The 11,696-nt window shown below is 45.4% G+C and overlaps 1 protein-coding gene across 1 annotated transcript; it reads right to left on the reverse strand.

The window, feature by feature from the left end:
- Window positions 1-3,674: 3,674 nt before the first annotated feature.
- On the reverse strand, window positions 3,675-8,667 carry LOC122367900 (glycine-rich RNA-binding protein 3, mitochondrial-like). The gene is made up of 3 exons (XM_043341425.1): window positions 8,593-8,667; window positions 5,089-5,308; window positions 3,675-3,951 (listed from the first exon to the last, which is right to left on the reverse strand). Exons 2-3 carry the CDS (start codon window positions 5,296-5,298, stop codon window positions 3,823-3,825), a joined length of 339 nt encoding a protein of 112 aa, XP_043197360.1. The 5' UTR covers window positions 5,299-5,308; window positions 8,593-8,667; the 3' UTR covers window positions 3,675-3,822.
- Window positions 8,668-11,696: the final 3,029 nt, after the last annotated feature.

Raw genomic sequence — 11,696 nt, forward strand, 5'->3', positions numbered from 1 at the left:
ACTAGGGGTCAGTGATTCTCCGGGAGGGTGTCACTCGAAAGGAGTCGCGACCTTTTTAACCCGGCAGTTGCTGGGGTATTTCGCCACCCACCGTTTGCTGGGGGGGGGGGGCGTTAAACGCTCCCAGCCGATAACTCGAGAACCAATAGGCGCAGCGAAACGCACGAGGCGGCAAACGAAAGAGCGCGACGAGACGCTTCAGATGAGTACTTTAAAGTTGAATTTTGAGGTCACAGGTCGGGTCAAGGTCAGGTCAAACACCTGAAATCGGGCTTTCAGTAGCATGGACTTCAGGACTTCGCAATGGGCGCCTCTCGTCATAAACTCTGTCCAAACGGTGCACAATCCATCATATAAGGCCTACAAGAGTGTCAGCTCCATGTAGGGGTCAGTCAAGCATAGGTCAGGGTCAAGGTCAGGTCAACCGGGTAGGCACATATCCCCGAAAATCAAAACTGATATTCGCAGCCTGTGACACGTGTTTTATAGGTAATTTGGGGCGTAGAACACGATGGTGACATTCATTATATCATATGTGTACGTGTTTGGCTCAAAAAGTTCAATTTAAAGGGACCCTCCCACCTTCAAAAAAGTTAATGAATTGGCATGAAAGCGATGTCGCTCGGTTCAGAAAGAGCGAAAACGAATATCTACCAAATTTCATCGAAAAATATTCACCGGTTTTCAAGATATTAGACTTTTACTTTTGTTTACTTGTTGGGATCTCCGCTGTTCCTAGCGACTTTATTTGAAAGTGCGGCATTTGTTGCGCGCAAAGCAGCATATACCACCGCGTGCTACAAAACGTTTTAGTCAAACATTTAACGGACGTTCGAAAGCCTGATGACGTCATCAGATTCCCGTAATGGTTAAGAGATAGGGACCACGCTGGTCCCACCCTGCAAGTAAAGGGAAGAAATTTCTTGAACACCATTAAGCTGCGGGGGTTGCGACCAGGATAAATGGTGGTTTCTGAGCCTGGCCGCAAACTTGACTATCTCAACTCAAAACTAATGTTGAGGTGGGAGGGTCCCTTTAAGAAATGCATGTATCATGGTCGTGAACTAGTCACGAAAAATTGCCAAGATTCAATTGAAGATTATGGAAAATGCGGAGCGATAATCAATAATCGAAGATAGCCATTTGATTTATCATGGTATTGGCAGTCTAATGGCGTTTACGGCATGTCTGTATGTCTATTCTGTGATTTTATATGATTTTTTGAACATATGCCGTTTTTGGTCGAAAACTCAAATCATGACGTCACTAAAACCTCGATATCTCAGAAATTTTCCGAGCGATTTTTTTGAAACTTTGTCACAATAAACTTAAATCAATTCCTTACAGGTACCCAAAATTTGGCGCGCCTGCGGCGCGCCGTTTTTATGCTATGGCCCGGCGAAAAAAGTGGGGGCGTTTAACGCCCCCCCCCAGCAACTTGCGGGTCAAGGAGTCGTGACGCCCTCCTTTATTGCATCTGGACACCAGTATACGGTGTCGAACACCATATTTTGGTGTTAGGATTCCCCTCTAGGGACTCATGGTGACCCCCCTGTGGGGCGGACTTTTCGTCAGAGTCAATTGATCCCTTATACGGTGTCATTTTGTTCAGTGTAAAAAGTACATCCGCCTGGTGTATTTATACCTTCTTTAACTTGGAATCGTAACAGAGCGAGCGAAGCGAGCGTAGTCTTTCCTTAGATCAGTGGTCGATAGGTCATTCGGGGTCGTGCCCCCTTTTTGGGCACCAGGCAGGGCCATTACCACCACCTACCAGACTCCATTGGTGACACAACCAAGTTTACTGAAATTCCATACCTTTCTGGAACTCTGTGGGTATTTCTGCATTTACGGCGCATCAAATTTAAAACACTTCCTCCACAAAACATTTAATAAAACTGGCCTCTGGACCAATAATGACCATTGGCTTATGAGCTTTTTCTGGTGCTCATCTTTAGCCACAAATTCTCACTTTAAGAAGTTATAGCGGTTCCCGATTTTCTCGACACTTGTCTTTGACCTATTGAATGAGACGAAATGACCAAAGACCTTAAAAATGGGCAGCAGTGGCTTGCTATAGTCACGGGTAACACGCTCGTTTTATAATGCACAGCTCCATCTCAGAGTCAGAGAGGCCGTGGGGGCCCGATCGACTCCTCAGAGTCCTCACCCTTACGTAAGCGGCTGTGGAAACAGCAACAGACGGGCGATGGTTAACCCTCGCCCCGTTGGGGGGGGGGGGGCAATTTGGCCCCCCTGTTGTTTTTCCTAAATAGCAATAAAACGGTGGCGCACAGCGCCGCCAAATTTTCATTACCTTCCCGGGCATCAATTTGACACCTTCACACCAACGTTCAAGTCTTAGGTCACCTAAGGTCAGAAGTTATTGAGGTCAAACTGAGGTCATGTTCGAGCAAAAATGAGCAAAAAATGCAATCTTGAAACGCTCACCAAACGTACAGTTACTAAGCAATTTCAAAGTTCTTTATATGGCCTAGAAGACAAAAAGCGTCGCTACAAAACTGCAATCTCGGATTTTCAAAATTTTGGGTTTTTGACCCCTAAAAATTCAAAAAATTGATATCTTTTGAAAAAAAAAACTGAAAAAGTAAAAAAAATCCGAATTTCGAAAAAAAAACGGAATATAACTATGTGATAGTCCCTGCGCTCTTCTATATACATACCAAATATCAGGTCGATATCTCGTTTTTTGGCCAAGTTATAGCGAAAAAAAAACATCAAAAATGATGACGTCAAATTTTTGAACTCAATTTTTAGCGATTCTAGACCACGTAGGGCAAAACAAAGACCACTATTGAACTCCCCGTGACGAGCTGCATGTAATCGTTACCCATTTTATGCAAAAATATCAACTTTGAAATTTGACCTTATTTGACCTCACCTTGACCTGAACTTCACCAAAATATGATCTAATCTGGCCCCAAAGGCTGCCTGACCCACATAATCGCATTTTTCATGTAAAATGGACCATAAAACATGCATCACACGACACTTTCATATTGTGACCCCCAGTGACCTGACCTCTGTGACCTGAACTGGTATCAGTGACCTCAGATAGCAAAGCATGTGTTTAACGAGCAATGCACCATCGATGGTTTTCAATAACTTACCATTTTACTCGATTTCACAATACATTTCTTGAAATGCCTGTGAACGGTGAAAATCCAACCTATGACCTGACCTGTGACGTCATCGGATTGACCTAGGTCAATGAAATTTGGTCACAAGGTAATTCCCGGGTGGGGCTATCGAACGCCGTTTGAGTTTTAAAAATCGGCCGGTAAATTTCCGAGATCTTGGGGGGGGGGGGGCGAAACACCCCCCCCCCCCCTACGGATGGTAGGGTCCGCCGATAGCTCAACGGGGCGTGGGTTAACTACTTGCATCATAGCTCCATACAGCTATACATATGTTTAGCAGATGGCTTAGACCACCTGCGATGCATTCCAGCAGCAGTCTTTATTCAGAACCTGCCTTGATTAACCAACGATGCATTAACTACAACGGATAACTCCGCAACGCACTATTATCAACTACTGAACGGTCCTCGCCGATAGGGGGTACTGTACCCCCTAACTTACGATAGCGGGGGATCGGTCCCCCCCCCCCCCCGGTGGCGCCGCCCATGCATACATTGACTAATGACTACCAAATTCGCCCCAAGATGAAACGTTTATTGTCGATAATATTTTTGGCCGCACTACATGACCCACACATTTTGCTAATTCGAAATGCTTGCATAAGTTTGCTCTATCCGTGCGTTTTCGCCGATGCCTTTCACGAAACTCCAGTTCTTGGAGGCTAGCGTCCGAACTGGTTGCTGGTCGCCCGGTTGTTGGCGAACTGGTCGCTTCCGAACAGACCAGTGCTCTGTCCGACAGTGCTACCGGCGCTGTTGAAGGAGGCCGATCCCGGGCCAGACGCAAATCCCTGCAGAGAAGTTGTGATTTTATAAATATTGTACGGATCATATAACTTTGAGCAGCTCAGTGACATTAACCAATAATTCAATGCTGAATAGTTGGTTTGGTCAAGCTAGTTTAATGATGAGTTAGGATGAGACTGAATGATTACGAGCGAGCGAGCGCAGCGAGCGAAGCGAGTCTTTTCAATATAACGGAAAAATCTCAGTATGAGCGGCCCGGCCCGGCCCGGCCCGGCCTGTAACGCTTTTGAGAGGCTTATATCTCAGCAACCGCTGGACCGATTGACCTGCGGTCTTTTTTGCTGGGTAGCCCCATCCCTTCTACCCCGTAATTGACTACCTTTGATACATCTCAGTGACCATCGTGGCACGTGCCACGTGAAAAGTCAAGGAGGTTTAAGCTGTTTTGCAAAAGTAGTGATTTTGAGAGGCTCATATCTCAGCAACCGCTTGGGCGATTGACTTGCGGCAATTTTTATAGGGTAGCAGCATCCCTTCTACCAAAAATAGGATACTCTCGATGCATGTCGGTCACCCCCATTGCACGTGCAAAATACAACAATAGGAGGTGTCAAATTTGTTCCCATTTTAATAACTCGGTAATTACTGGGGCAATTTCGCTGAAACTTGGCATACAGGTAGGCACCCACCAGGCAATGCATTCCCATGTGTTGGGGTTAAGGTGCTACTGCACGTGCGCACGTGCAGGGGGCGCTTCCAGATCTCGAGAACGGCTGGGCTGATTGCGCTCAAGTTTGGTACAAGGTTGGGGACCAGTTAGTAGGGTGCCGTGCAAAAGTCAGTTTGGACCCCGTTTGCACGTGCGCACGTGCAGAATGCCGCTTCCAGATCTCAGGAACGGCTGGGCCGATTGCGTTCAAATTTGGTACACCGCTAGCTACCGGTTAGAAGGGTGCTTTGCGCAAGCCCGTTGGAAGTACCCTCTCGCACTTCTGCACGTGCAGGGCTCACTATCTCGCTCGCTCGTTCTTCGCCCAAAAGGCGTTTTACTGGTAAGTAACAGATAATTAACGATATTTGCCATGTATGAGCATACTCAGTATTGTAGGGCATTACGCACTGGCTTGGCTTGTTTGATGGTAAAAAAAAACATCTGAAGTAGAAATCGAAGAAAAACTTACTCCAGCGCTCGAGCTGCTCTTTTGGATCTGGCTGGTGCCGCCAAAAGGACCGGTCGACTGGGCTTGGATGGAGCCAGACTGGGCGTTTCCGCCAGCATTTCCGCCAAATCCACCACCAAATCCGCCCAGTCCTCCGAGATGAGATCCACGGAACTGGGGCTTGGCAGCGACTGCCACCAGCAGGCAGGCGAGAACGACGGCGACCTTCATGACTGCTATTCTGGAAATATGAGAAAACGTAAAATTGGTGGAATTTGGAGTGCAGAAGGGGTGATTTTTTTTTAGTTCTAATGCAAAACTTGGTTTATTCTTTGCCCATTTACGACGGTCTCTGCGTATTGTTTGAAAACTGTTAATATTGCCAGTGTATGACAGCTTTTGTGCCTCCCGTATTGCATGTCTTTCGTTCTGTTAGAGTAAATTCGCGCTGGTCCATCGCACGTTGATACTAAGTCGAGGTCAATCGTTTGACAAATAATCTTGGGAGGGTGTGTGCTTTTGTTCTACATAGGTGGCTAGGAAAGGACACACTTAATTATCCTATTTATCAAATCATGTCTACAGTGATGCAGCTGGTTAAACTTAAAATCAGGGATGCGGAGCCGTGGAAATTTCAGACGGCTCCGGCTCCGGCTCCGGCTCCGGCTCCGGCTACGGAGAAAAAAATCGGTTCCGGCCCCGGCTCCGGCTCCAGGTGAAATGTCATGACGGATCCGGCTCCGGCTCCGGCTCCGAGTAAAATGGTCCGGCTCCGGCAGCTCCGGCTCCGGATCCGGCTCCAGTACTCAGTACATCCCCCATGCAATTATATACGGGTGGAATAAAAAAGACGATGGGATTGGCTCACGTTGCTTCTGTATTTGCATAACAAGGCTATTTTGAATACCTCATGTACTGTCACTGCCTTGTACTGTCAAACCGAACTAGGTCAATAATTTTTTTCCTCTTCAAAAACAAACAGGAGCCGGAGTCGCCCCCTTTTTTACAGCTCCGGCTCCGGCTCCGACTCCGGGCAAGATATGCCGGCTCCGGCGGCTCCGGCTCTGGCTCCGCACCCATGCTTAACCCGGAAGGCGGTGGGCCTCCCGGCCACCTTCCGCGCGGTGGGGGGGGGCATTTTTTGCCCCCCCCCCCCCCGCGTATCTCCGAAAAAAAAGAAATTTTTTGCCTACTGGACGGATCCGGAAAATTTAAACGGCGTTCGATAGCCCTGTCAAATTTGTCCAGAAGAACCAAATTTCATTGACCTTTGGGGTCACCAATGACGTCACAGGTCAGGTCAAAGATAAAATGTTTCACCGTCCACATGTATTCTAGCCCGCGCCCCGTAGGGGGGGGGCTGTCCTTTTCCGTCAATATCTCCTAAACGGCTAGAGATATCGCCATCAAACTTTCAGGACCCCTCCGGGCATCACTTTTACACATTGCGCCCATACATTTTTCCAGAGGCTATGATAGGTTGGCCACAAATGACGTCAGAATGACGTCATGTTCTGCCATTTTCGACCGAAGAAAGACCTTCGCGAGAAGAGCTGTCAGGCCTACAGCTTTGAAGCTACAGAAAAATGATCAGACATAAAAGGTGTAGAATTGACGGGGCTACAAAACTGCTATCTCGGATTTTTGAAATTTTTGAGTTTTGACCCCCAAATATCAAAAATTCGATTTTTTGGATATGTTAGCCAAAGAATCCAAAAGTTTTTTTAGTTTCGAAAAAAAAAACAGAATATATGTGATAGTACCTACCATCTTCTATCTTCATACCAAATTTCAGATCGATATCTCGGTTTTTGGCCAAGTTATAGAAAAAAAACTGTTCAAAAATGATGACATCAAATTTTCAAACGCAATTTTTGGCAATTCTAGACCACGTAGGGCAACACAAATATCACCATTTGACTCCCCGTGACGAGCTGCATCGAATCGATAGGTTCCCATTTTATGCAAAAATATCAATTTTGAAATTTGACCTAATATGACCTGACCTTGACCTGACCTTCACCAAAACGTGACCTAAGCTGGCCCCAAAGGCTGCCTGACCCACATAATCGCATTTGTCATGTAAAATGGACCATAAAACATGTATCACACGACACTTTCATAATGTGACCCCCCAGTGACCTGACCTCTGTGACGTGACCTGGTGTCAGTGACCTCAGATAGTGAAGTATGTGCTTTACGAACAATGTACCATCGATGGTTTTCAATAACTTACCAATTTACTCGATTTCACAACACACTTCTTGAAATGCCTGTGAACGGTGAAAATCCGACCTTTGACCTGACCTGTGACGTCATCGGTTTGACCTAGGTCAATGAAATTTGGTCACAAGGTAGTTCCCGGGAGGGACTATCGAACTTCGTTTGAATTTTGAAAATCGGACGGTAAATTTCCGAGATCTTAGGGGGGACCGAAACGCACCCCACCCCCCTGCGGGTGGTAGGGTCCGCCGATAGCCCTACGGGGCGCGGGATAAGGGAGGTGCTATAACACCGAGTTAAATGCATTTTGTCGAAAATCAGCGATAGGGCGTCTGAGTTGTCTAGTACATATGTTGCTATTAGAGGTCACTGGTCATACCAGGTCAGGTCACAGGTCAGATCACCAATGGTCACCACGTGAACCCAACATTACTAAGGTTGTGCGATGCATGTTTTATGGCCAATTTTTCAACTCAATGGTGTTGGTTATAAGACCATCAGGTATGGTTTAGGTCACTTTCTTATGGAGGTCAGGTCAAGGTCAGGTCAAAAAAGGTCAAATTTCAAAGTTAATAGTTTTGCATAAAATGCGTATTGATTCGATGCAGCTCGTACGGGGAGTCTAATGGTGGTCTTTGTTTTGCGATACGAGGTCTAGAATTGCTAAAAATTGAGTTTGAAAATTTGACGTCATCAATTTTGAAGTTTTTTCGCTATAACTTGGCCAAAAGAAAAAGAGGTATCGATCTCAAATTTGGTATATTGATAGAAGGCGGTAGGAACTATCACATATATTCCTTTTTTCGAAATTCAAAAACTCTTTAGATTTTTCGACTATTTTATTCAATTCTTTTTTATTTTTGGGGGTCAATATAAAAAATCCGAGATGACAGTTTTGTAGCCCTCTTAATTCTATACCTTTTATGTTGAAACATTTTTCTGTATCTCTAAAGCTGTAGGCCTGACAGCTATTCCCACAAAACCTTTTTTGGGTCGAAAATGGCAAAATGACGTCACTCTGACGTCATTAGCGGCCAACCTATCATAGCCTTTGGAAAAAAAATTTGGTCACAATGTGCAATAGCTACTCACGGGAGGGTACTGAAAGTTTGGTGACGATCGGCGCAGCGTTTCTGGAGATATATCGAAAAAACTAAAGGGGGGGGGGCAAAAAATGCCCCCCCACCGATTGGAAAGTTAAATTAGTTTATTTTAGATTTTGTCTTTAAAACACATAAATCATACAAGTCACACGTGATACCAATGATATATTAGTGGCACTTATTTCAATAATAGACTTACCTGGTAAATAGACACTTCTAAGCAATGGCTCAAACTAGTGCAGACTGGTAGAAAACAAACGGAAAGCTGCCCCTATATAGTCGCTCTAGCCCGTGACAGACCTGTTAAAAACCGGCCCGGCCCAATATTTCCGTGTTACATGGTCGTGATGACAAACGGTTGTTTTCCTGTTGGTCGCTTACATACACGCGTTCGGTGTTGTGGTATGGCCAAACAGCGTTTAGACTGCAGTAATAAGCACTGCTGAGTAAGTATTTACGATTACAGTTACCCAACGCTAATTGGAAAAGGTAGACAAAGAAGATTCCAAAGCAATGACTCAGTCCACAGCAGAAGTAATGTGCGGTTTCAGTCATGGGTATGTTCTGCTCCTGAAGCTTAGGAACGATTAGCCAGACTACAATGAAACTTTGAATGTAGCTTATATGTATCGTCACCCTTGCAGCTGCAACTTTAGCTATTGACATCATCTTTTCAATCACTCCGCATTAAACAATCACCAGTCAAAGCCAACCATTGAGATTGGTAAAACCCTACATTACTTTAGCGGTGGGCTGTACTATTACTTTTCGATGAATAATCTGTCATGCATGTATATACCTAGAGGATACATGCATTAATATTAACATATTTTGTGACACTTCGCACATTTTTTTGCAAATGAAAGATACCGATGTGTTCACACATCTGTTCGGGTCCCCGCTCAAACATTGTGCAGTCATCTCCAGGTATTAACCCGCGCCCTGATGGGGTCTGCCGAGCAACACGGTCTGATGGGGGGGGGGCATTTTGCCCCCCCCCCCTAAGATCTCGAGAACCACGCAACATAGCGACAAGCGGCAAACGGCGTTGGATAGCCCCAACGGGGCACTACCTTGTGACTCAATTTCATTGACCTCGGTTAAACCGATGACGTTACAGGTCAGGTCAAAGGTCGAATTTTCACCGTTTACAGGCATTTCAAGAAATGCGTTGTAAAATCAAGTAAAATGCATTTCATTGAAAATCATCGATGGGGAAATGTTCTTCAAACACATATTTTGCTATTTGAGGTCACTGATACCAGATCAGGTCACAGAGGTCAGGTCACTGAGGGTCACAAATTAAAAATATCATGTGATGCAGGATTTATGATCCATTTTATATGCCAAATACGATTATGTGGGACAGGCAGCCCTTGGGGTCAGTTGAGATTATGTTTTGGTGAAGGTCAGGTCAAGGTCAGGTCAAATTAGGTCAAATTTCAAAATTGATATCTTGCATAAAATGGTTATCGATTCGATGCAGCTCGTCACGCGGAGTTCAATGGTGGTCTCCGTTTTGCGCTACGTGGTCTAGAATTGCTAAAAATTGAGTTAAAAAATTTGACGTCACTAATTTTGAACAGTTTTTTCGCTATAACTTGGACAAACAATGAGGTATTGATCTAAATTTTGGGTATGTATATCGAAGAGTGCAGGGACTATCACATATATTCCTTTTTTCGAAATTCGAAAAATTTTGGAACTTTTTTGAGTATTTCTAAAAAAATCATTTTTTTATTTTTGGGGGTGAAAATCCAAAGTTTCGAAAATCCGAGATAGCAATTTTGTAGCGCCGTTTCTTCTCTACACAACCACATAAATACGCCCGGTTATATATGACAAGATATAACCGGTTTTTCCGCGACACTACGAGCGTCTTCTCTGGGTCGGCCCCGGAGCCGGGCCGGCATCTGCGAGCAGCGTTCGGCGGCAGGCGGGCGGCCGCCTGCGCCCCCGGGCGGCAAGGCCGCTAAGGCGGCGGCCTCCTCTGATTGGCGGAGCGACTCGTGTCACGTGACGGTGACGGCGCGGGGTTTGAGTGCATTTGCGCGGTCACTCTGTTCTAAGCCGCCCGGTCTGACGCAAGTCAGCAGTGTTCTCGCTCTGTAATGTTTTTGCGTTTACTGCGGTCGTGTTCAGTGGAAACTGGAAGACATCAAGGAGAGTATAGGTTCAGTTTTTATATAAATGCTATATGGATTGACGAGGATGTTTTTTTTTTCTTTCGGGGTTTTTGTTTATTTTTTACTGGTTTGTTGTTTCTATCTGATTTTTTTCATTTTCGGCATGAGGTTTGGTTATTTTGTGCTAATGTTATGCTATCACGGTAAGAAAAGGGTCGATGAGCAATGGGTCGGCAAATGCCCGGTATTATAGGTTCTTTGAAGGTTAGATAAAACAACGAAACTTGGACTGCTGGTAGGAATAGTCTTGGTGTGTTTTTTTTCAGATTTTGGGAGATTGAGTGTAGGTATTTGCTAGGTGAAACATAGCTGTAACTGGTTTTTTTTTCTTCCCTGGAACGGAACGCCCGGACTTTGCCATTCTACACTCCGTGTGAGTGAAATCAGCTCATGCTTTCTCGGTGTAGCAGCTCAGAGTGCACGGCCTGGCCGGCGTAGGGTTTGGTGGCCACGTGGTGTTGGCCGGTGGTTGTGCAGAGAGTTGGTAGAATTGCCGTTTTGTGGTGCCTGGTGTTGGTTGAACTGTGGTTCCCATACAGGTGAACGGTTACTGGCGTAAGGTGTGCCAGGTGGGCGTACCCCGTGGAGAATGAGCTGCTGGTGATGTTGGCTCTGTCCGAGCGTGTCCAAGCGGGGTTTTCATTAGTGGGTTAGGGATTGTTGATAACAAGGGTACCAACTGCCGGGTGAGACTTGAGAGGGTAAATGGAGTTCATTGTAAGGATAACCAATGCAATGGTATTGGTCTAAGATGGCATTGTTATCTGGTGTTAGGTTGGGATGAAAGGTTTAGTGGTTGATACAGAGGTACAGAGGTGATGATACAGTGGAACCCAGTTTGGGTGTGATAAGTCTCGGCGGACTAAGATATTATGGATTAGATGGGGAATTATGTAAGGTGGTTTTGGGATGCATTAGCGATAGCCTAGTAAGTTACAGGCTATTACCCAGAGGAAGTTTTCACACCCATGTTTAAAGGCTGCAGTAGGTATGCCATTTTCTAGGATGCAGGTTTAGGATAGCCCGTGATTGTGTGGCTCTCAATCTGCATTGAGGTACGAGTTAACTGTGTTTCGTTTTTTATGGTAGTGGCGTTTGTAAATAGTTTTTTTTTTTG

Source organism: Amphibalanus amphitrite, unplaced genomic scaffold (genome assembly GCF_019059575.1).
Source record: "Amphibalanus amphitrite isolate SeventyFive unplaced genomic scaffold, NRLGWU_Aamphi_draft 000903F_arrow, whole genome shotgun sequence".
NCBI classification, from domain to species: domain Eukaryota; kingdom Metazoa; phylum Arthropoda; class Thecostraca; order Balanomorpha; family Balanidae; genus Amphibalanus; species Amphibalanus amphitrite.